Source organism: Cnephaeus nilssonii (genome assembly GCF_951640355.1).
Source record: "Cnephaeus nilssonii genome assembly, chromosome: 19".
Classification (NCBI taxonomy): Eukaryota; Metazoa; Chordata; class Mammalia; order Chiroptera; family Vespertilionidae; genus Cnephaeus; species Cnephaeus nilssonii.
This window is the reverse complement of record NC_137090.1, coordinates 35,000,041-35,024,444: the sequence shown is the minus strand read 5'-3', so window position 1 is coordinate 35,024,444 and position 24,404 is coordinate 35,000,041. Positions and strand designations below refer to the sequence as shown.

General features: G+C 57.8%; 2 protein-coding genes across 6 annotated transcripts; both read right to left on the bottom strand.

The window, feature by feature from the left end:
• Positions 1-2,834: 2,834 nt before the first annotated feature.
• Positions 2,835-9,639, bottom strand: SERPINF2 (serpin family F member 2). 3 transcript variants are annotated; one of them, XM_079798709.1, is made up of 10 exons: positions 9,536-9,639; positions 8,371-8,437; positions 8,194-8,232; positions 8,033-8,095; positions 7,562-7,763; positions 6,929-7,072; positions 6,572-6,775; positions 5,764-5,906; positions 3,945-4,149; positions 2,835-3,355 (listed from the first exon to the last, which is right to left on the bottom strand). In XM_079798709.1, exons 2-10 carry the CDS (start codon positions 8,431-8,433, stop codon positions 2,943-2,945), a joined length of 1,476 nt encoding a protein of 491 aa, XP_079654835.1. In that variant the 5' UTR covers positions 8,434-8,437; positions 9,536-9,639; the 3' UTR covers positions 2,835-2,942. The 3 variants fall into 3 exon arrangements, with proteins under 3 accessions (XP_079654835.1, XP_079654836.1, XP_079654834.1); XM_079798710.1 differs by lacking the exon at positions 9,536-9,639 and adding an exon at positions 9,003-9,103; XM_079798708.1 differs by having other exon boundaries at positions 2,836-3,355; positions 9,491-9,624.
• Positions 9,640-10,779: 1,140 nt separating this feature from the next.
• Positions 10,780-21,949, bottom strand: WDR81 (WD repeat domain 81). Of its 3 annotated transcripts, XM_079798621.1 has the most exons (11): positions 21,734-21,931; positions 17,890-18,535; positions 17,067-17,174; positions 16,620-16,810; positions 16,304-16,494; positions 15,882-16,047; positions 15,644-15,803; positions 14,287-14,976; positions 13,543-13,688; positions 13,076-13,255; positions 10,780-11,988 (listed from the first exon to the last, which is right to left on the bottom strand). In XM_079798621.1, the coding sequence occupies exons 2-11, from the start codon at positions 18,410-18,412 to the stop codon at positions 11,668-11,670; spliced, it is 2,676 nt and encodes an 891-aa protein (XP_079654747.1). In that variant the 5' UTR covers positions 18,413-18,535; positions 21,734-21,931; the 3' UTR covers positions 10,780-11,667. The 3 variants fall into 3 exon arrangements, 2 of the variants coding, with proteins under 2 accessions (XP_079654747.1, XP_079654746.1); XM_079798620.1 differs by having other exon boundaries at positions 17,890-21,944; XR_013815107.1 differs by lacking the exon at positions 10,780-11,988 and having other exon boundaries at positions 13,123-13,255; positions 14,273-14,976; positions 17,890-21,949.
• Between the last annotated feature and the right edge of the window lie 2,455 nt (positions 21,950-24,404).

The following is a 24,404-nucleotide window of genomic DNA, read 5'->3' as shown; positions in this document are numbered from 1 at the left end:
TCGCTATACTGAGAATATTTTTCAAGCTGAGCAGTGGCATTATGCAATTCATTATACCTTTTCGTATGTCCCAATTACTTCTCTTTCCTCCAATGACCGTGACAGGAGTGCTTCCCTCTCCTACTAAAAAAGAGCCCCCGACCCCCGGTGTTCTTCAAGGGCTGTGCTCCTGCAGGTAGCCCCGCTCCTGAAGGGTCATTCCACAGCCTTTATAAAAGTGTGAGGCTTGGTCCTGGCCGTGTTTCTCTGGCTAGAGTGTTGGCCCACGCCCCGAAGGGTCGCAGGTTTGTCAAGGGCATGTACCTGGGTTGCAGGTTCGATCCCCACCCCATTCAGGATGCATTCGGGAAGCAATCAATCGAAGTTTCTCTCTATCTTCTCCCCCCACCCCACCCCCCCAGCCAACTTCCTTCCACTCTAAAATCAATAGGAAAATATTCTCATGTGAGGATTAGTAACAACCAAAAAAAGCCATTTTCTCAAGACAAAACTCCAGGAACTTGAACGATGAACCCCACCGCTTTGGCCTTTTACTTCATTCGTCTCCCACACAGTCTGTCCACAGATTCTATAACACTTACCTGCAAAACATGTCTGAGTTCTGACCACTTTCCTCCACAGCCAGCACCCTGGGCCAAACCATCTATGTCTCTTGCCTGCTGACCCATCTCCCTCCTCCTGCATCCACCCCCCTATAATCTGTCCTCCACGTAGCAGCCAAATGAGCTTCTAGAGCTTAACGCAGACCGTGGCCACCCCTCGATGAAAAGCCTTCCACAGCGAATGAATTCTTGCCATCCACAACAACACAGATGAACACAAACATGAGGTTGAATGAAAGAAGCAAGACAGAGAGCGTGGGCTGTAGGATTCATTTATGTAAAATCCAAAACCAGGGAAGACAAATATGCTATTAGAAGTCAGGAGGGCCCGGCCAGCGTGGCTCAGTGGTTGAGTGCCAACCTATGAACCAGGAGGTCACGCTTCGATTCCTAGTCAGGGCACCTGCCCAGGTTGTGCACTCAGTCCCCAGTGTGGGGCTTGTAGGAGTCAGCCGATCAATGGTTCTCTCTCATCATTGATGTGTCTCTCTCTCCCTCTCCCTTCCTCTCTGAAATCAATAAAAACATATTTTTAAAAAAATAAGAAATCAGGAGGCTGAATACTTGATCTGGGTGCTGGTTGCAACAGGGGCATTTGGTTCATAAACAAATTCATTAAGCTTATGTACAGTTATGACTTGTGTACTTTGCGTACTATATTTCAACACAAAACGTTCGCATGTTTGTTGTGAAGACTGCTCTACCACCAGCTTCAGGCTGCAGGAGCAGGGATCTTGTCTGCTTCCGCACCCCCAGAGCTGGGTGGGCTGCTGGGCACACAGGAGGCGTGGCATTTGGTAAGGATGCAATTAAAGCAGCCAGAGCAGCTGTGGGAGGACCTAGGAGGCCATGGCAGTGACCCTCAGGGTGATGACTAGATTCAAACCTTCTCCCTCCCTCCACTCCAGCCCACGGACCTCCTGCTCATCTGGAACCTTCCAACTGCGCTCCCACCTCGGGAACTCTGCACTCGCTATTCCTCTGCCAAGACACTGTGGAAGGCTACTAATTGAGGGGTGCCACGGTCTTCCCCCAATTTCCACGGTGCCCCCCTCATCCCTTCAAGTCTCACTCCCAGCTTTCTTCCTCATCACAGCGCTAATCACTCTCCGACATTCCAGATATCCCACTTGTTTATTCATTACCTGTCCCCCCACCTGCTAGTGTGTGAGGAGCAGGATTCCATCCCTTGATTATAATCACTGCCCTTCAGGGCTGCAGGTGCTGCTGCCACATGGACACCCTACACTCGCAGACAAGGGCCCACCCACGTGGACACCCGTGCTACCCCTGCCCTGTGCCAAGGTGCCCCCAACCACTTCCCCCAAATCCTCGGGCGGGCGCTGACAGCCTCCAGCTGGAGCCGCCCCCCGGCTGGCGGGCGCCAGCTCCTGGCAGAGGGGCCAGCGTGTAATTAGAAACTCCTCAAGCTCCCTAATTGCCAGTTCTTCTCCCCAAACAGGAGGCTGGTGCTATTCTGAGCAGCCCTTGTTGCGGGCTGCCTGAGGCCTGTGGAGAGGAGCAGGCTGAGAGCAGAGCCGGGCGGCGCCGAGTGGAGGTGGCCCCCCGGAGAGGGCAGAGGGGACTGCACAGTGGAGAAGGGCTGGCGAGCAGCCAGAGACCAAACGTGGCACAGAGAGGGCTGCTGAGGCTCAGTCCAGTCTCCCTGTGGCCTCCTCCCCTCCTCCCTCCAGCCCCCCTGCCCCCACCCATGCCCAGAACCGTGACATCAAAGCAGCCCATTCATTCTTTATTCAGGTAGCATAAAAATCACTACAAAAACTTTACAAAAGAGCCCTAAGGAGCTAATGCCACCCCCCCCCCCTCAGCCCCTGAGACCCCGGGCAGAGGAGGAAGAGGAGAGAGGAAGGAAAGGGAGTCCGGGCAGTGTGGGCATCACTAAGGACCAGTGGGGAGGCTGAGGTGACGGGGCAGTGGGGGAGGCTGATGGGCCTTGGGCAGGTGATGGCAGATGCAGAGCAGGACAAGGCTGACCACAGGGTCTAACCCCAGGACAGTGCTCTGCCCCTGAGCCACCCCAGGGCCCATCTCTCCTCTCCCAGCCAGGGCATCCAGTCCCTCCTCTCCACCCTCGGGTAAACAAAGGTGACTAAGGAATAACCCACCTACCTTGCTGACAAAAGTGGGTCCACCGCTGCCCCTCCCCCAACCCCACCCGCCCCCAAACTCCCCAAGAGGAGATAGAAAGAATGGCGCCTCTCCTCCCCGGACTGCCCGCCCAGGCCCCCACCCCTCACCCCACAAAGCTGTTTGGAAAGAGTCACATGAATTGAGAGGCTGGCCCAGGCGGGGACTCAGGATGCTGGAGCCCACAGCCCCTCACTTGGGGCTATTAAATTGGGGGTAATCCTCCTCGGAGAGGGGCTCCAGTTTCAAGTCAGGGCCGAAGGGCTTGTCGCCGCGGACGAAGGCCTTCAGGTCCTGGAGGAAGTCCCTGCTGTCAGGGGAATCCTGCTGCTCCTTGTGCTCCCGCTGCGCTCCGGGGTTGGGGTTCCTCACGCTGCCCACAAAGAGGGGCAGGCTCGTGGTATCTTCGAGAATGAAGAAGAGGAAGGGGCGGTTCACGCTGAAGGTGGAGAGGGACATGCGGGACATGGCCAAGCTGGTTGCCGCGGCCGCCTCCACGCCGGCCTCACTGAGCTCCAGAGTGGACTGATGCTGTACGCTGGACACCACCAAGCGCTCGTCCGAGATCCCACTGAGGTCTGGGTTCTGAAACAGATCCTGCAGGCCTGCCCAGGGTAAGAGGTAGCTGGTCAGAGGTGCCTTCCGCCCCATAGGGCTCTCTGCACCTGCCCGGGAGGGTGTCTGGCATGCTGGCCAGGAAACACCTTGGACCCACAGATGCCTGGTTAATTCCCACTTAACCTTCAAGTATCAGCTTAAAGGTCACTTCCTCCAGGAAGCCCTCCCTGATCCCCAGCTCCAAAGTCCAGGCAGGTGCCTTTTCAATGTTCTGAGTGAGCTGGAGAGAAGCCCTCTGTTCTATTACTCATGCTGAATTCTAAGTGCTGTTTCCTCACCTGCCCACTCCATTAGACTGAGCTCTTTGGACCTGGGGGGCTCTCCTACCACCCAGGCTCTCCACCTGGGATTCTCTGCAATACAGTCGGGCAGAGCAGGTCCTCATTCCCTGACCACCCAGCACGTCCTAGGACAGACAGAGTCCCAGGACTCACATCAAACCCTCTCGCCTCCTTAAGCCTCGAAAAAGGCCAGAACACAAGGCTAGCTTTGTCCGCGACCCCCTGCCAGCTGGGGCTTCCTCCTCCTCCACCCTGCCCAACCTGGCCGAGGTGGCGGTCCCAGGCCCCTCCTTACCCAGCTGGCTGAGGGTGGCCACAAGGTCCAGCTGGTATTTCAGGTGCAGCTTAGGCAGCTGGACCTTGGTGGGCCTCTCCCAAAGCAAGGGCTGATGCAGGGTGTCCCAGCTCAGGTTGGCCAGCACCTGGGACACATTCCACTCAAAGTAGGTGGGCACAATGACCACAAAGCTCATGTTGTTCTTAAAGGGGAAGTGAGCCACCTACAGACAAAGGAAGGAGACAACGTGAGGACCAGAAAACACCCAGACCTAGGTGGGTCTGGGCCAGGGTGTGCTTCTGAGACCGATGGACCGGGGTTCCAGTCCATCCTGCTTAGGCATGAGCTCAGCCTCCCCGAGCCTCCAATTCCTCCCCCGTGAAGAGGGGTAACACTACCTACCCACACTGCAGGTTGACGTGTGACCAAAAGGGATAACGCTTGTTAATGGTGTCGGTCTAGCTCTTCACCCGCCACTACCTGCTAGCCCTGTGACTTGGGGTGAAGAACCCCTGTGTTCCCCTCTCAGTGTCTCCATGTATACAGTGCACTTGGGTTGCTGGATTTCAAACTGCCCCAGGTTCTGCAGAGCAGTTGCTACAAAGGGTGGTCCTCTCTCCACCACTCTCACTTCAGCAGTGACTCTGCCCAGCCCTGTGACCTGGGGAAGGATTTCATGTGAACGGGTTTCCGTAGCTAAAGAAAGACGAAAACCCCCGGTCTCGATGGTCTCTTGCAGCTTGGACTCCAAGGCTCTTAGCAGGCCCAGATGGGTGGCAGGACCCCAGCATTTGGCTGCCTGGCCTGCCTGCCGAGTGCCTGCGAACAGCAAGGTCAGGGAGCAGGAGGAATGGAGACAACGGGGGAAGGAAGTGTGGGGAGGACAGAGCCTAGAGGGAAGGAGCAGCAGGAAGAAATCTGGTGGGGTGGTAAACCAGACCATCCTCCTTTCAGGGTGAACTGGACAGAAGCCGGGACGCTGCTCCAAGGGCCGGCCTCGTCCACAGGCCCCCACCGGAGGGCTGCAGAAGCAGATGTGGCCTGTGTCCTGCTGGCCTTGTGACACTACCCAACACTCCCCTCTCAGCCACGGGCCCCCGGGCTCAGTGCCTAAGCCAAGGGGACCACATGTAGACTAGAAGCAAGGGCGTCCTCCCCTGAGATAGCCTGGCATCGCACTCTATCCAATCAGAATGTCCTGTCAGGATGCTGACAGGTGCATCCCAATCAGATCCTCCCTTCTAAGAAACACTGCGTGAGAGCTCAGGTCGCATCTCCCAGGCTTGGGGGTGCTAAGGCCCCAAGTGGCTCCATGGCTGCTGGGGTGCCCCACACCCCATGGGTCCTTGTCCTAAAGCCCTCGGAACTAGAGATCACCTGGGTCTCAGCTCAATGCCCTCTCCTCAAAAAATGCTTTCTGGCCACTCTATCTAACATATCACCCTTAGGTCCCCTTTAAAGGTGTTTTCCCTCGTAGCACCTATCACGACCTGAAAGTATCCTGTTGGTGTTTGTGTACTTGTGTACTTCGTGTCTTCCCACCTGAGGACAGGGACCTGGGCTCCCCTTGTGTCCCACCAAGTGCCCAAGGCCTAGCACAGTATCTGCACAGAGCAAATGCCCAGTATGGTTTTGTTGAATGAATGAACCCCAAAGAGCCTGGAGCCTCAGTCCCCCTCGGCGGGGGCATAGTGAGCCCTTTCACAGCCACGCGCCCCAGGGACATAACTACCAGGAAGGTGAGGGCACACCTCCCCACCCCTGTGCCTGCCCCAGAGCCTGCCGCTCCCTTCCCCGCCCCCAGCATGCAGGCCCAGCCTGGCCAATCAAGGGCGACCTGTATCGAGGGCTGCTCCAGCAAGGTCCAGCGCAGCGGGTACATGCGGGCCTGCATCATGTCCACGGGCACCGTGAACTGCCCGTCCAGGTGGAAAGTTCCTCTCTGGGTGAGGCTCGGGTCGAACTTGCTCTTCCAGAAACCTGCATCCAGCAGAGGGCAGGGCCACAGAGACTGGACCGGGGTGGGTTCTAGACCACCAGCCTCTTCCCCGTCCCACCCAGAACCCATTCCAGGGACCAAAGGTGGGGGCCAAGACCCCAGAGGGTGCTGGGCCAGTTGATGCCCAGTGGATCTGAGATCTCTTTTCTATAGAGTTTTAAAAATCTGGACATGCATTTCCCCCATACCCTGCCATGCTCCCAGGAACCTCCCCCTGGGTCTTTTCAGACCGGGTTTCCTTCTAGGGCAGCGGTCCTCAAACTTTTTAAACAGGGGCCAGTTCACTGTCCCTCAGACCGTTGGAGGGCCGGACTATAGTTTAAAAAAAAAAACTATGAACAAATTCCTATGCACACTGCACATATCTTATTTTGAAGTAAAAAAACAAAACGGCAAAAACACCCGCATGTGGCCCGAGGGCTGTAGTTTGAGGACGCCTGTTCTAGGGTACTCTCTCCACAACAGCCCCATCCAGTTCCTGGGCCCCCTCCCTGCCACACCACTACCTGTCTCCCACCCTCTCCCAAGCCACAGCCGGAGGCTCCGCCCTGAGGAGGAAGAATGGGGGCCGCACAGCCGGCTCAGCCTGCAGGGGGGGCGGGGGGAGGAGCTGCCAGGTGGGAGCCTGAGAAGAGGAGCCGCGCACCCTGGAAATGGATGACGTTGAGGAGGAGCAGCACTGTGTCATCTGCCATCTCCGAGAGGAAATCCTCAATCTTCCCCTCCGTGGTCTCCTTCACCCATTTGTTGATGTTTGCCAAGTCATCCCCCTTCCTTCCAATCAGGTTAATGGGCTTTGCGCCAAAGAGGTGTTCCGATTGTTTCAGGAAGTCCTCTTTGATGGGAAATCCTACGCAGAAGGGACCACATGTTGTTCCCAGAGCTCAGGCTCCACAGACAATGATCCAACCGGCTGAAGCCAAGCCCATCTCCCTCACCCCATCTCCCTCACCCTGCCCACCCCCCAGCACTAGCTAGGGAGCTCCCTGCCACCTGCACCTACCTTTCTGCAGGTACATTCTAGCAGCCATTCGGAATGCCCCAGGGCCCAGGTCCTGGCAGAGGCGGCTCAGCAGGTGGGGGAGGCAGGACCCAGAGTCTGCATGCAGCACCTGCTGCAACCTCTGCAGCGTTTGGTTCTGAGCACCTGGAGGGGACCGCATCGCTGTGGCCAGGCTGGGGCTCTTTCACACCAGCCCTGCCCCGTCCCCCACCCCCAGTCCCTCTTGAGTACCCACGGTGAGCACGCCCCTGGGACCACACACTCTCCTCGTGTCCACCGAACTGGTCTGAGTCACAGGACCCCCCAGTTCTACTTTCATGTCTGCTGCTGCTAGTCTGGGTGACCACGCCTCATGGAAATTCTCACTCCTCTCTGAGCCTCAGTTCCCCACAACGAGACCCTCCAGTCCAATGGAGACATTGTAGCTATCAAACTCTTGCCTAAAAGTCACCAGAAGCAGATCCTTGGGCCCAATTCCTGGGAATCTGATTCACAGAGACTTGAGGTGGGCCCAGGGGTCTGCATTTTGACCAAACGTCAAAGTGAGTGACTCCGATGGAGGAGTCATTCTGAAGTAGTGAGGTCCTACTGGCCTCCTAGCTCTGCTGGTCTGGACAGGTGCTGCCACAGTACCTAGTGCCAGGTGAGACAGGGCCAGAGCCACACTCAGAGGCGACAGGATGAGGTTGGGGTGGGTGGAACTTTGGGCCACCTGGGAGAACAGGTCTGTGGTGAAGGCCATCATGGCCTTGGCCAGCCTGCGGGTCTGCTCCGGGGTTGGGGCCTCACTGCAGTCTCCTGACGCCTTCTTCAGGTCAGTCTGGCCATCAGGCTCCTGCAGGGATATATCGGGGGTCAGTGGAGGCCAAGGGTCACTCCGGTTCTGTGTTGAAGATCTGCTTCCCAGCCCCTGGGCCTCTGGGCAGGAGGGCCTGGTCCCAGGCCTGCCTGATACATTCTGGGGTCTGGATGCTTTCCTCTGGTCCCGCACCCTCTCTCTTCAGCCCTCCGCCTCAAGGCCACGCCCCCAGTTCCCTCACCCCTGCTGATTGTTCCCCCCTCCCTCGGGCCCGCCCACTTTTTCCCAGCCCCACCTGGTTGTACCTGGTTGACCAACTTGAGGAAGCTAAGTGGGGACAGCTTCTCCTGGCTTGGCCCGGTCACTATCTGAAGAAAGGAGGGAGCAAATGGAGAGGGATCCTTCCCACAGGTCCCCTACCCTGCATGAGCCGCAGGTGCGGCCTCTCAGCCCCTCTTCCCAGTACCTGCTGGCTCATGGGCTCCACGGCGCTGGCTGGAGAGAACTGTTGAAAAAGAGGTGAGGAGAGGAGGGGGAACCCCCTCAGAGCCAGACCCTCCTGCCCTTCTCTGCCCCCTCAGACCTATGGCCTCCATACCTACCTCCCTTCCCTACCCAGACCCAGACTCCTGCCCAGACTCACCACTGAGCAGGGCCCTTGCAGGCAGGACAAGCTGAGTACCAGGAGACCCCGGAGCAGTGCCATGTTCCTGTGAGGGGCAGGAAGCTTGGTTGCCAACTTGCCCCCCACACACACACACTGTCACCAATGATCTGACTGGCTACCTGAGCCAAGCCCCTATACCCACCATGGAATCCCACCCACACGATCCCTGGCCGGCAGCGTCCCAAGCCATCATCGCTGAGGACAAGGCCAGCTACAGCACACAATCCCCAAAATACACCAGCAGTGGCTCTCAGCTCTGAGGGGGGTTTTGGTTCATGGGGGGAAACCATATCAAAGCGAAGAAAGCCCTCCTCCTCCAAGGCCTGGCATTGTGAGTCAGACCTGGGTGTGAATCCAGACGGACTCTTGCCAGAGGACCCTGCACATCTCCCTTACCCCTCGGGGCCTCTCATCTTGTAAAACGGGGGCACAGGTCCCTGCCTCCTCCCCCGGGGATTGTGAGGACGAAATAAGACAGTGTTTGTGAGCCCGGAGTACAAGGCCTGGCTCTCGGCAATGGCTGCTGGCCGCCTAGCCAAGGCCCCTCTTCTGGGAGCCCTGCCTTGTCCTGGGGCTCCCTCCCCACATCGCCTATCCAGCTGGCCCACCTTTTCTGGCTGGTCTGGTTAGGCCTTGCCCACAAGGGTGGCAGGCCCGGGAGGCCCTGCGGTCTCAGCAGGGGTGGTGGGGTGGCCCCAAGAGCCGCCTTGTTGACCCAGCAGCAGAACCCAATGAATGACTCTGGCCAGAGCCACCTTTGGACTTTTGGGAAACACTGCCCCAGGCTGCCTCCGGGAAGTGCAGATCTAGCCTCAGAGCGGGTCTCACACACCCCACCCCCATCTCAGGGCCCGTCCTTCTGGAGGATCCTTCTACCACCCCTGGCTCCACCCCATCACACCCAGGGCCCTTGGCAGAGGGTCTGATCCCCAACCTGGACTTTTGAATCTTCCTGGCAAGAAATGACCTCCAGTTTTTCAAGTCCCAGAGAGCCTTCCCCTGAACCCCCCACCTTTCATCACCCCAGGAGCCTGGGAAACAACAGGCTCCTGAATAAATTCAGCCCAGACCCCCTCACCAAGTGGGCAGCTCCTACCTCCTCTCCTGCCTGAGGAGCAGGCCGTTAGCACTCCCCTCCTACCTCTAGGCTCCTCTCTGCTGCACGCGATGTCCCTCTGGGATACTTGGGCGCTCCCCACGCTCTGCTCCGGCTCCAGCCAGCCCCGCCGAGCCCTCCCCTCCCACCAGGACCTTTGCTCTCAGCCAACCCCTGTGCAGATTGCTTTCTCCTCGGGTAAATATTGACCTGCATATCCGATTAAACATTGATATTGGGGCCGGAAGCCCCTTTCCCACCAGGGCATCTAGTCCTGAGACAGCCACCTGGAACCACACGGATTTGGGTCCCACCTGAGCCCGGAGAAAAGAGGTTCAGGAGACGGTGGAGGAGGCTATCCTCATCCAGAGAGCAGATCCAGGAAGGACAGGAGCCTTCCAGAGACCCCATTAGGTGGAGGATCTCCCCTGCTTTCGTCAGGCTCAGAGAGGCTATGTAACCTGCCCGAGGACACAGAGCTGGGCTGTTCCATCCAGGTCCCCACTTCCTTTCCTCTCCCCACAACTGCCTCCCATCCCAAGGGGAGAGAGGGGGAAGCTGCAGGAGCATATGGAGGGAACCCAGGATAGGATGCCCATTCCTACTCTTACATGCCCAGGATTCTGATTGGCTGCCTTCAGCCTGGGTCAGAAGGCAGGGGATGGAACGAGATGCTGAGGGATGCAGCCTCTCTCAGCACCCTACCTCACTAGGAGCAAGGCCTGCTTACCTGCCCAAGGGGGAGGGCTCTGGAACCTGGCGTGGGGCTGCAGGAAGCAGAAGCCCTATTCCCTGTGCCACCTGAAGAACAATGGCCAGTCGAAACTGGTTTGGCTCAGTGGATAGAGAGTCGGTCTGCGGACTGAAGGGTCCCAGGTTCGATTCCGGTCAAGGGCATGTACATTGGTTGCGGGCACATCCCCGGTGGGGGGTGTGCAGGAGGCAGCTGATTGATGTTTCTCTCTCATCGATGTTTCTAGCTCTCTATCCCTCTCCCTTCCTCTCTGTAAAAAATCAATAAAAAATATTTTTAAAAAAATACTTTATAAAATATATATATATATTTTTAAAAGGCTAAATCTTATAAATGTTTTAAAAAATAAAATAAAATAAAAAAGAACAATGGCCACCTTCTGCCCTACTCCTGCCTCCCACCTTCTGCCCTACTCCTGCCTCCCACCTTCTGCCCTACTCCTCGCCCTCTCCTCACTGACCTGCAAGCGGTGGGATCTCAACTTTTCCCCACCTGACACCACCGTCAAGAAAAGCCTCACTCAGTTCCAAGGCGCTTCCAAAGGATTTATTGGTCATATTTACATCTATTGCGAATAGTGAGGAGGCAGCAGGGGCCCAGTCCCAGACCTCATCTCTGCTCCACAACGGAGGACCCGGGGACCCCAGGATCTTCTTGTTCCCTGGGAGAGACCTGAGATGCACAGATGAAATTCTTCTTGGTCCTTCTTTCAGGGTCTTGGACCCCCATCTCACCCCCTCGCAGGGGTTCTGGGCTCAGAGGCTGCCTCCTCAGTTCAAGGCACAAACACTGTCTGTGGTTTAGGGGTAAGCAGGTGAGGCTTGGGGCCACTCCTGGCAGGCACCAGCTGGCCCAATCCATCTTCTTTGCCCTGGTCCTGACCTCTATCTTGTCCTACGGGTCCCACGCTGGGCAGGGCCTGGCTGCGTGGACACTTAAACCCCAGCCCAAGGCCCTTCATTCCTGGACCAGAGAGGCTGGAGCCCAAGCACCATGGGGTGCTGGACTGGGGCAGCTTCTCTGTGCTGGGGGGGTAGGGCCAGAGAGCCCAGCAGGAAGTGGGGGGCCTTGGCTGGAAAGTAGGTGGGCAGGGCCGGTCTCGCTTCCTCTTCCTGAGCACCCCCGTCCCCATGTGGACGCAGAGGGCAGAGCTGGGGTGAAGAGGGGCAGCGATGCTTTCCCAGCTCCTTCTCTTGCTTCCTGCTGGCCAGGAGCAGTCTCCCCAAGTCATGACTGAGACCCCTGACAACCCTGGTGGCTCTGGGGGTTCAGGAGCCCGGACTCCCACTCTGCCCTAGCTGGCAGGCCACAGGGCTACACTGGGCACGGGGCCAGAGGCTTGCATGGAGGGGGAAACAAGGGTGAGGGGGTGGACTCCCGGAGGATATCTGCCTACCCAGGCCTGGCCAGCTCCCACATCAGCCTATGCCAGGAGGCGGATGACCCCATTGTCCGAGCCCAACAGGAGATGGCGCTTGGTGGGCAGCAAGGCCAGGCTGGTGAGTGTGCCACGGAAGTTCTCTGAGCTGAGCTTGGTGGTGGCCTGGGAGGGCGGCTCAAGCAGGGAGCAGACACCAATCTTGTTGGCCACGGTGCCGGTGATCACCTCGCTGCCGTACAGGTCGAAGGTGTGGATAGGGTCAGATGCTGACTTGTAGTGGTGGGTGGGCTTCTGCTCCAGCTCCTTCCAGACAGTCAAGGAATGGTCGGAGGAGGAGCTGACCAGGACGCTGCCCTCCACGGCCTGCTCAGGGAGAGGAGAGCCTCAGCCGGGCCTGGGGCCCCCGTGGGCCCACCAAGCTCCAGGGTCTTCCCACTTCCTCCCACCATCTCTCCCAGGAAGACAGGATGTTCTGAGCGGCTGACAGCCTGCCATCTTCCCACAGTATGTTCATGTTAATTAATATGAATACATTACAGCATCGTTAGCCTAGTCACCACTATAGTTTGAGCACTTACTATGCTTAGGCATTGTGTTAGGCATGCCGCATTACCACATTTAATCTCTGTAACAACTCTATGCGGTAAATGCTGTCATTGCTCCCATTTTACAGAGAAAAACGGAGGCTCAGGAAAGTTAACTCATCATACCAAGGTCACAGAGCCAGGATTAACACCAGGCTGACCCCAGAGCCCTCCTGGAAAGTCAGGATTAGAAAGTCAGAATTTAGAGGCATCTGCAGCCCAGGGTGCCCTGGGGCAGGGGGTAGGAGGGTCTGAAGGGAGCCCGGGCAGCTGGTCCCCAGCAGCGTCAGTGCATGTGCCCTGGCCTGGCCTCCACTTAGGATGGGGAGGGAATCCCAGCTGCCAGGAAAAATCCTCCCACTATAGCCCTGTGCCTCCCCGCCTGCCCCCCCACACCCCCCCCCAACACACACACACAACGTGCCTCCCTGAGGTTCGTGATCGAGAATGGGATGGGGGCAGGATCCCCATGCCCGGTCTGCCCCTGCCCCCACCAGAGCAGCCCAGCGGGGGCATGGACTCTGCTCAGTGGTCTGGGGGCAGTAAACAGCCTCCCAGCTGAGCTTTATTTAACCTGAATTGGGTCACGGACAGGACCCGACCCCTGATCCTCCAAGCAAGACAAATATGGACAAGGGTTACTCATTAGAACATCTCCAGGGAGCAGCAGGGTCAGCTCGGCCCGCAGTGCCCGCCCCCGTGGCCTGCCTCCTGCCAAGGCCCCGCAGGGAAGCTGGCTCCTGATGCTCCCTTACACCTGGCCTTGGGCAGGTATCAGGAAGATCAGCTTGAGCCTCTCCTGGGTGGGCCCTACACAGAGTGGGGACCCGGGGCAGTGAGGTGGGGAAGGGGCCCTGGTCTGTCACCTTGATCTGCAGGATGTCCCCTTCGTGGGCAGGCCAGCCACGCAGAACCAGGCCTGTGCGGGTGTCCAGGAGCACCATAAAGCCCGAGGAGAAGCCGGCCACGACGCTGCGGCCACTGGGACTCACAGCCAGGGAGCGGACCAGCCCAGGGTTCAGCCCGCCGCCCAGGCGGAACTCATGCTGCAGGCAGAGGGAGACAAGCTGAGGTGCCAGTGCCGGCTCTGCCTGCTCCAAGCCGCTCTCCCGGAGGTCCTGCTCAGCCCTAAGCCCACACAACTGGGCAGCCTGAGCCGCTGTCCCCCCAATCAAGGGGAGAGCTCCCCCTTCAGAGTCCCACCCCCCAGGGTTTGCTGCTGTAGGTGATCTGTCTCCAAAGAGAAACTACGCCCTGGCCTTCTCCCCTGGGGATCTCTCCCTGCCGCCAGAAGTCACCCAGGCCCGGGCTCAGGCAACTGGACATCCCTGACCTGCAGGCCAGGCTTCCTGCAGTCCACAAAGCGCAGGGTCGAGTCAGAGCTGGCCATGGTGACGCTGCTGTGGGGAGCAGGCATGACAGCCACAGCCGTCAGTGGGACCCGGCTGTCCGACGGCTCCACCATGCGAAGGGTCTTCCCTGGAAAGGAAGCGTGCAGTGGATCTGGGGTTCCAGCAGCTGATGGAAGAGCCTATCTTCCCGACCAACCCCATGCCTGCCTCCCATATCCCCAGGGATCCCAGAAAATACTAGATGCTTCTTGACCTTCCCGCCTTCCTGCTTTCATGGCCAGCCCAGACTCCCATCCCCACGGCAATGACTGAACGCTACCTCCCTCTGTCGACCTCAGTGCTACTCCAACCCCCCTTTTAACTTTATTTCTCCCTCCATTGATGCCAAAATATAATCGAGCCACCGTTTACCAAACATGTACTAATGCTACATTTTAAGCCAAACCCCTAGGTTAAGCTAAACCATTTGTTCTGATTCCCATTTCACAGACAGAAAAACGGATGCTCCCAGCAGTAAAGACCACTCAGCAAGTAAGTGGCCGGGGCCGATTCAAACTGCAATCTAACGGATCCTAAGTCCTAACTGCTCCTCTGTGTGGCTTCATTGGGTCACCCAAAACACACACCACCACACTCCAACCACTCCACCCTAGGGCCCCATTCCAGAGGCCTCCCAGAGGACAGAGGGACAGCCAACAGAACAGACCTCACCTGGGCCCGCTCACCTGTGAAGGGGTCGAAGATGTGCACAGCCCCATCACAGCTCACCACGTACTGCGGGGCCTCCAGCTGGCCCACGAAGAAGACGCTCTTGCGGTGCTGGGCATAGACGAGGCGTGGGGCCGTCTCGCTGGTGCCGTCCCCGTAGTTGTAGAGCGGCCAGAGGCGCACAGTGCGGTCCTTGCTGCCGCTCAGGAAGAAGTCCTCACTGCTCAGGGGGGCCACGCACTTGACAGCCCCCGAGTGGCCCGGGAAGCTCTGCAGGCGGATCTGGTGGAAGTGGAAGTGGGCATCCTGCTGGCTCACGCCGATCTCGTACTGCCAGTACGCCAGCCAGTTCCCGCTCAGCCCGTGGGCACTCCGCGGCAGCTCCCGCTTCAGTGCGTTGTCTTCGCTTTCGCTGTCGAGGCCCCCACTGCCCATCCCGGAGATGAAGCCCAGCGGGCCGGAGCTCTCCGGCTGCGAGTCGTCAGGGATCTGGATGCGGTTCCCGACTAGGACGCTCCCAAAGGTCCCCGAGTGGCCGTCATCCTGGGAGCAGCTCCCACCTTGGGGGTCTGACTCAAGGCCGGCGCTGGGCACCGTGGGCTCCACGCTGGCAGGGCTGCGGCTGCTCGGGCTGATGCTCTCCAAATACAGCCCCGCCAGCTCCCCCACCAGCTCGTGGTTAGGAATGATTTTCTGGATGATGTCACCTGGATGGAAGTGCAAGTGGTCCTAAGGTTAGAGAAGAGAACAGGTGGCTGCCACCACCCAGCCGAGGGCTTGGGAACCACAGAGGACAGGGCAGGTGCTGGCTGAGCAAGTGAATCTTCATTTCTGAGCCTCAATTTGCTCCCCAGGAAAATGTGGACTCATTCGTTCACTACGTACACGTGAGCATCTTCTCTACGTGCTGGGCACAGAAATAGAAGAACAAACAGGACAGGTCATGCTCTCCCGCCCAGAGCTTAGATTTTAGTGGAGGGATGACAACGTATCTGACCGCAGGGCTATTCATCCTATTCAGGGAGATGACACCTGTTGGCACTCAGGAGTGTCCGGGCTGTACCGGGCGGGAACCTAAGTAAACGGTGGGCTGCTCATTCCTCTCAGGCAGCGCCCAGAGTCATCAAGGCGTCAGCCGGATTCCCCCACCATCCCCGGGGAGATGCTAGGCCACTCCTGTGCCTCCTTGCTGGCTAACGCTCAGTCCCTGTTATCATGTCACATTGAGACTTGAAGTCTGAGGCCAAATTCCTTTGCTCTGGCCCAGAAAAATGCTTAACACCCACTACTGACTCTGAGGGCAAGGGAGCATGAGGGCCTCTCAGGGAAAAAGACAGCCACAGAGGCTGTGTGAGGAAAGGGGAGGGGCAGTACCCAACAGGCAGGAGAAAGGCACGTAGATGGTGTACGCCATCTCCAAGGTGAACACCTTCTGCAGCTCATCCAGCAGGGCGGGGTCCACCAGCCGCTGCTGCCCGTCAGAGAAGGCCACCTCTGGCAGCTGGCCCTCACTGTGGCCCACGGGATCCAGATCCTGGGGGAAGGAAGCCCAGGGAGTCAGCCGAGTCCACGGCCCCTGCCCAGCTCACCCCAGCCAGGTAGGTCTGCCCACCTGGTGCCGCAGCTCATGCAGCTGAGAGAAGACTTGAAAGAAGGTGGCCACGGGCTCGCTCAGGTGCTGCTGGACCATCTCCTGTCCGATGCGAAGGCAGATGAGGGCGATGAGGCTGATGGTTTTCAGACACAGGACAGTCCGGGCCTGGGCTCCACTTGGGAACCTGGAAAGAGCTTATTAAGCTCCAGCTCCCCACACGGTGGGACTTGCCCAGAATCTATCAAAAGCTGGAAGTGAAAGGTGCTACAAGACCAACTGGTCCAAGCCAGAAGAGGAAACTGAGGCATAGAAAGGTGTGGCTTGCTCAGGGTCACACAGCTGGGATCAGAACCAGTGACTCTCTCCCAAGCTTCCAAGTCCCCACCCCCTTTGCCCCCTCAGCTGGGCTGCTCTTCCCACAGGATGGGGCAGGGGCCTACCCTGTGACGAGGGAAGTAAGGAAGCTGAGCACGGGCAGCAAGACCTCGTGGCTGATACGGGGCAGGATGTCCATGAGGGTGGTGTCTGAGAGGTACACAATGATCTTCTGGGTCAGAGTCACCGCTGCCAGCAGCCCAGCCTCCTTACGGCTGTTCAGTCGACTGGGGCTTGAGGAGCTACCTGGGGCCACCTAGGGACACAGAGTCGATGAGGGCCAGGCTGCCCCACAGATCCCCGGAGACCCCCCAAAGATCCCAGGTCAGCCCTCGGGCTCCTCAGCCCCTTAGCCCCCAGCCTGCCAAATCGGACACTGACCAGGTAGCTGATGTAGGGCAGGTACTGGTAGGTGAGGACGGGCTCCCCATACAGATGGGCGATGTGGAGGAGGCAGCTGAGCACAGGCCCCGACACTATATCGCCCAAGACCGGTCTCTTCTGGTAGATGTTGCCGGCACCCAGCGGGGGGCTCTCACCACTGCTCACCGCGAACTGCTGCCGAGTGGACCCTGCCAAGGAAAGGCCAGAGGTTTGAGTGCTGGCAGAGGGCAGGAGGGCAGTCGGCCTTCCAAGGTCTGTGGTAGCCGCTCCCACTCACTCTAGCCTGGGGTCTGCCCCATGCCCTAAGGAAGAAAGCTTACAGAATGGGACCCAGGACCCAGGAGGTGGTCTGCAGTGGGAGTGGGGAGGATCGCCTAGAGGGGGCTGGAGATGGACAGAGGGCCTGGGGGACGTTTCATCTCCAGCACTGACCACGGGTCTTACCAACGTAACACGATGTCAGTAGGCGGAGCAGGTTGCGGGCCACGTGGCGGGAGGCCACCGTGGGGCCAAGCTTGGCGGACAGCCAGCGGACCATCTTGCAGGCAGTATCTGCAGGGAGGAGCAGACCCTGAGCTCGCCAGATAATGGTGGCTCACCGCTCCACCCCATGGCACCCACCTAGCCATCTCTGGCTACAAATCTGCCAAGAAGCCCGGCCTGAGCCTGGTCACCCCATACCACCACTGCAGGGCAGAGGTGGCCGACGGGACTCTGGCCTGAGGGCTGCTCCAGGTTATCCTTTCGGTGACTCTTCTCCAGTTCACTAGTGACACCCTGGCTACCTCCCTGTCGGATCTCTGCTCCCTCCTCTGCCCTCCACTCCCTCAGTTGAATCACGCGGGCCTTTCACTGATTTTTAATAGAACCGTGACAGCCTCTGAGCTCTCCACATGCTATTCCCTCTGCATGGAATGCTCTTCCCACAGCAGACCCTGATATTTTTCCCTAGCTACTTCCTACTCATTGAACCCCAACTGGCCCTACTTTCAGAAAGTCTTCTCTGACCCCTGAAAACTAGATCTAAGCCCCATTTTATATTCCCTCGTAGCACCCAGCTGTATTCTTTATAGCGCTACCCTAACTTGGGCTTAAGACTGTCTTTAACGTGGCATCTCCTCTGCTGGGTGTGAGCTCCAGGAGGACAGGCCCACATCTATGCTGTGTGTAGACCTGCTCGATCCACTGCTTGGCACAGAATACATGCTCTACAAATGTTGAGTGCAAACCAGGGAACTGACCTACACACTCAGGCCCCAGTACTCACCAAGAAGGATCTTCTGTTCTTGGCCCTCCGACCGCTCAGTCAGCGGCTCCTCTTCTTCCGCCCCATCTGCCCCACCACCAGCAGCCACATCCGTATCCATGGACAGCACGGTGTTGGAGAGAGTGAGCTCAGATGCCCCGGTGACTTCATCTTGCTCCCCCTCCTCCTCCCCCTCCTCCAACACCACACAGCCTTCCTCTTCCTCCTCCTCCTCCTCCTCGGAGCCTTCACTTTGCTTTAAGTCCTGACTGCTGTCACCTGACCTGAGGCTGCTCTTGTCCACAGGGGCTCCCCCTTCATCTGCAGCCGGCTCCTCGCCCAGGGAGGTCTCACTGGTGCTGCTCTTGTCACTCAGCTGGCCCAGGCTCACAGCCTCAGCCTCCTGGGACTGTGGGGACCCAGACACATACAGCCCCGCTTGGAAGTCCTCTGTCTCCGAGAGGTCCGCCTGGTCGTGGAAGCTGACGCCAGACGTATAATCTGGGAGCCCCAGACCTGACGAAGCAGCAGGCTCCCCATCCATCGGAATCTCCTCCCCAAAGGCACAGGAGCTGGGCCTGGCCCCCGGGAGCCCGCTTTCCTCATCCTCGGCAGCCCCCGCCAGGCCCTTGCTCTCTTCCTGGGAGGCCTCCACACCGGCCAGCACCTGCAGGACATGGGGCAGTAGGTGGACAAGAAAGGCCTGCAGGCCCAGCCGCACGATCAGCTGGGCCACGAAGCAGTCCGTGTATAGGTAGAAGCGGCCGTGGAGCCGGCAGGGGCTCTCGTAGGCACCGATGAGAGGCTTCAGTAGGTACTTATTAGCATTTTTGGGGCCCAGTGCCTTGGCAACAGGTTCAAATAGGTACCAGGCTGTATACACAGCCGTGTGCTCCTCGGACATGAGTGACAGCACGAAGGGCAGCAGGATCTCCAGGCCCTCAGGGGTGATGTCACTCAGCACTGCACCCAGTTGCTGCCACAGAGCAAAGACCAGTTCCCGCCCCTGAGCCTCGTCCTCCACGCGCCTCTCCTGGTACAGAAGGATGAACTTGTGCAATGCAGGGAAGTATGGAGGGAAGGGAACCACGGAGCTGAAGGGGCTGAGGAGCTGGGCCGGGGAGGGTGGGGGCAGTCCCTGGGAGACAGGTCTGTACTCAAACAGTGGGCCCAGCGTGCCATCCCCTGCTATGGCCGGGCCTTCAGGTCCACTCAGTTGCAGGAGCATGTCCAGCATGGGCTGCAGAGACACGGGGATCTCCTTGGGATGGCGTGTGCAGAGCCCCCGAGCAGCCTCAAAGCGTACCCACAAAGGCGCCTCGGGCTGCAGTGATCGGATCCTGGTGGCAAACACCATCTCGGCCAACAGGACACCCAGCGCCTGCATGTCCCGACGGAAGAGGTCCCGCAGCTGCACAGGTGGCTGCACCCGGGGCTGCTCAGGCACCTCCAACTGGCCCCCCAGACCTTTGGTCAGGAAGTTGCCTAGTTTCTCTAGCTCCTCCAGCGCCTGCACGGGATGGAAGCCCTCCGGAAGAAGAATCTTCCCTTCCTCGCCTTCCCCGGGGTCCGTCCCAACAGCTCTGCTCCTGCGGCCGGGTCGAGAGGCTGAGGCCACTGAAAAAGACAGGAGGCCTGGGGGAGCTTGGCCAGAGGAAGAGGAGGGAACCAGCTGGTCACCTGCTTTCCCAGCAAGGGAGATGGAATCGAGAGCTTCCGTGGCCTGCTCCAAGTCGTCTTCCCCTGCCACAGGTCTGTCTCTGGCCCAGCCAGCCTCACAGGGAGTAGCCTCCAAAACCAGCCTGCCCACTCCATTTGCAAGCTGCCCTGGGAAGTCCTCCCGGCCAGTGCTCTCTTGGATGGTCTGGAACAACAGCCTAGGGATGAGTGGCGGCTCAGGGGCAAGGGCAGGAGCCCCAGCCAGGCGCTGGGGGTGTGGCTGATCAAAGAGCTGCACCACACCATAGTTGGTCAGGTGCGTGTGGGCATCCACCAGGTGCAGACACACATTCTTCTCCTTTACAGCTTCCTTGCCCTGGAGTTTGTAGCCAAAGGTGAGGTCGATCCAGTGGTGCAGGTCCCGGGACACCTCACGGCTCTCCAGCAGCAGCCGGTGGGCAGCCACAAACTCCTGGCTGGAGCCACACCAGGCTGGCACATCCAGGTCAGGCATGTCAGGGTGAATGGAGCAGAAGATAGAGGGATCGGTGTAAAACTCGGGGATACACTCGTCCGGTGTCCAGTTCTGCATACGCTCCATGCTGGCAGGGTACTCATTGGGCTCCCATTGAGCCCGTACATGTCCACAAAGCACCGACCGCGGCGTGCGCCGAGCCTTGTACACATAGTATGTGATGTCAGAGAGCACGTCTGAGATGTGATGAGGAACGTGGGGTGGCTCCCCGCCACCTGCACCACCCGCTACAAACGCCTGCCTCGTCATCTCATAGGTGAAGTCCAGCTGCTTATCCCCCTTGTTGAGGCGGAACTTGGACTTGCGCAGGTCTCGGAAGCGCCCGTGGGAGGTGGTGAAGTCCACCACCCAGGGCAACACTGGGTGGTAGTTGGGATCCCCCTGCCGCCGACCCGCCAATCGATTCAGCTGCATGAGGTAGTGGAAGTTGCTGATGCGGCCATGGACCCAGTCTAGCACAAGGCACCGAAGTTCCTTCTGGCAGGAGGGACACCCAGGTCCCCCTCCTCGCTCCCCTCCACAATCAGTGCCTGCCCTGTCCCTTGCTACAGGGGCCTCCTCACTCTCAGCCTCCTCCAGCCTCTCATAAGCACTCAGGTCCAGCCGGAGCTCGCTGCAGAGTTTCTCATCCACAGCAATGTCATGCAGAGAGAGGGCCCCACAGGCCAGTCCCTGGCGGTGACAGGCATCCATGGCCCTCAGCACACGAAAGAGAATGAAGAGCACCTTGGCTTGGCTGTTGGTCAGCTTGGCAGGGCTGAAGGTGACCACATCGTGCAGGGTGAACTGCACATACGGATGCACCACATACAGCATCTCCGGCGACTCCAGCAGGGCCTCAGCTCTCAAAAGACTGGGACAGGCCGGGCTGCCCCGAGGGGGACAGGGGCCATCTCTGGCATAGGCCGGGCATTGGGTAGTTTCACCCACTGGCAGGAAGGAGCAACCATAGACCCTCTGCAGAGCTTGTCTTACCGAGTCCAGAGCAGGGACAGTGGAGGGGGCAGGGCTATGACTATAGGGCTGCCCATAGGTATGATATGCATGGCGCCACAGGTTGCGATAATTCTGGGCAGCCACATCCTGCATGAAGCGATTGAGGGTCTCGGGGCTGCAGGAACCCTCCTCAAAGGACAGGCCACCAGCCAGCGGGTAGGACAGCCTCCGTTTCCGTAGCCCATGCACCTCTACTCGCGTCCAGCCTGGGGGCAGCCTCTGCACTGATCTTTGCAGGAGAGTCCTGACTTCCGCTTCGCTCAGGCCTTCTGCCCGGGGGCAGGGCCCCGGGGGCAAACGGCGCTCGCGGAGGCTGGCCAGCCAGCGCGCGGGCACCAGGGCCACCACGTGTTTGCCCCCAGGGGCGGGAGCCAGCTGACGGGCATCGATGTTCAGGTCCCTCTCCACGCTCTGCAGCAGCTCCTCCATGTCAGGGTTTGGGGGCGGGGACCAGCCCTCGGCCCCGGAGGTAAGAGAGACTTCCCGTCCCCAGATCCCCAGGGCCATCCCCTCCCAGCCGCCTGGGGACCACGCGGGGTTGAGGCCACGGCCCTCCTCGCGACAGCTTCCGGGGTGCCAGATGGGCGGAGTAGGGATGGACGAGGGACCGGGGCTGGGGCGGAGGCGGCTGGGGTGGGCCCGGGACCGAGGAGAGGAGGGCGGGGGCGCTCTTACCCCTCCGCAGGGTCCAGCGCTCCGGGCGCGCAAGGGAGGACGCAGAGCGGTGCCAGCACCGGGCTCCTCCGTGACGGGTCAGCTGATGCGGCTCACGTGATCGCCCCGGCTCGGAAACAACCGCACGTGGCTCGAAGGGGCGGGCGGGACCCCGCCTACAACCCGCGCCAACGCCCCGCGGGCCTCGTCCCCCTGCGGCCCAGCGCTCTGCTCGGAGCGGGTGGCGGCTTTGCTTCCTCTGGAGCTGAAAGGGGCCCCCATCGGCCCCAACAGTGCAGCGGAGCGGGATGCTGAACGGCCCTCCCCTCGCTGCTTCCTTCTGCACCATCCCGAACACAGATCGTAGATCGGAGGGAGGGCTTTTTCCAGAGATACAGCCCTTAGGGGACGGATCGCCCCTCCCGGTTTTACAGTTAAGGGACTTCTGACGACTTCTGATATCAAGTCCCTTCATCGCCTCCATACTGGCTTCCAAAAGAAGGAACTTTTAATTTTCCAAAACATGTGATCAGTAACATTCCATTTGGCCTCACAGAACCTAGGGAGGATGGCGGTTATTACTGTTTATATTTTACAGGTTTTAACCAAGAGCCGTCACAGAGGTTTGTCCAAGTGGCAGAATGGAGCCTCAGAAGCTGGTGCACAGACTTTCTGCCCTGGAGTCCTCCCAACTGGCAGCCCTCTTCCAGCCCCCCTCACCCCACTTTTTTTTTTTTTTTTAATTCCGGGCGACCTTCGGGAGAGAAGTGGCCCAGGCTCAGAGGCCTGGAGTTCTTGGGAGGAACTGTTCCCTAAGACTTCCTGTTTGAGATCAGCTTCTGCCCTGCCAAGGAGCTTGCTTGCTGGGGCAGAGCCTTGCAGATACCACAGTGGGGGGAGGTGCAGCACAGGATAGTAAGTGAAAACCAGATTACTGGCACCACTACTACATGACTCCTCCAGGGGGTCTTGGTTCTGACTCGTTTGCAGGACAGAAAGGCCATTGTCTGCAGTGAAACCACTGGCTGTGTTTTGAGCCTCACCCCTAGAAGGTGACTGTAGTAGTTGGTGTAGAGGTGTAGGCGGTTCCTTAAGGTCACTTAAGAAAAACTGAAGTCCAAATTAGAGAGGAGACAGGAATGGCTCTGCTATAATCTGATTCCATCTCTCTCTCTCTCTCTTTTTAATCCTCACCCGAGGATACATTTTAATTGAGAGAAATAAACATGGATATGAGAGGGAAACATTAATTGGCTGCTTCCCTACCAGAGATTGAACCCAAAAACTAGGTATGTGCCTTGACCGGCAATCAAACCCAAAACCTTTTTGGTGTGCAGGTCAACACTACAACCAGCTGAGCCAGGGCTGCTGTGTCTTCTTTCTTGAAGGGGCAGCTGGAACCCTTGAAGTGCTTGGTCATAGGACCTTGGTCATAACTTAAAACCACTGATTAGGATCCAGGCACCATGCTAAACACTTCACATACCTTGTTTTGTTTAATCCTCATTAGGATTAGGAAAATGACTACCTTGGGTAACTTGCCCAGGGTCACATAGCTAAGAAGTGGTAGAGCCAGGATTCAAATCCAGGCCTATCTAAAACCAATGTACTCCTTGGCCATTGCACTATTATTTTTTCCAGCTGGGAAATTAGGTGTTCCTGTCAATCTCTCATCCCCAACTTTGGTCTGTGAACTTGAGACTAGAGGATGGGTTTTGATGGTCAGGAGGTAGTACTTGCTTCTTAGTACCAATAAACTTAGGTCCATCTGGTCTTTACTCTGGTCTCAGTTTACCTAGACTGAACAGGCACTACTTTTTCTTTCTGCAAGTCTGTGTGTGCCCTGCCCTCTAGTGGTTTTGGCTTGCAATGCAACAATGACCTTGGGTGTAACTAACCTTACCTACGAATTCCTTTTTATTTTTTATCATTCCATAAGGTTTTCCTTTAAATTTTCACTTAAGTTATGTCTTTTCAATGCCAGAATATAGAAAGGAATATTTAAAACACTTATGGGTAGCTTAGATTCTAAAATGAATCTTACTGTTCTAGTAATAGCCTAAATCTGCAAAACAGTGAGAGCAAAGAAGAGAATTAATGAACTGGTTAGGATTAATGAATCATTCAGGGCCAGATCAACCTTGGCTGCCAATGAACAAGTATTTCCAAGAGAGGAAATCCAATCAGAATTCTTCCTTTCTCTTTAACAAGAAAGTCCTTGCAATGGTGAGCACTGGGTGCACTAAGATTTCTGGGGCATTGACACCTTCCCCAATCTGAGCCCTAAAACAGTGGTTTTCAAACTTTATTATGTACTTCTGATTCAGTAGCCTGGGATGAAATCCAGGAATCTGAATTTTTGTTTTTATTTTTTGTTAATCCTCACCTAAGGATATTTTTTCCATTGCTTTTCAGAGAGAGTGGAAGGGAAGGAGTGAGGGAGAAACATCCACATGAGAGACATATCTACTGGTTTCTCCCACATGTGCTCTGACCGGGTCACAACCTGCAACCCAGGTATGTGCCCTTGATCAGCAATCAAACTCGAGACCCTTTGTTGTGCGGACTCTAACCACTGAGAAACACTGGCCAGGGCTGGAATCTGAATTTTAAAAAAATATTTTTGTATTGATTTCAGAGAGGGAGAAAGAAATAGAAACATCCATGATGAGAGAGAACCATTGATTGGCTG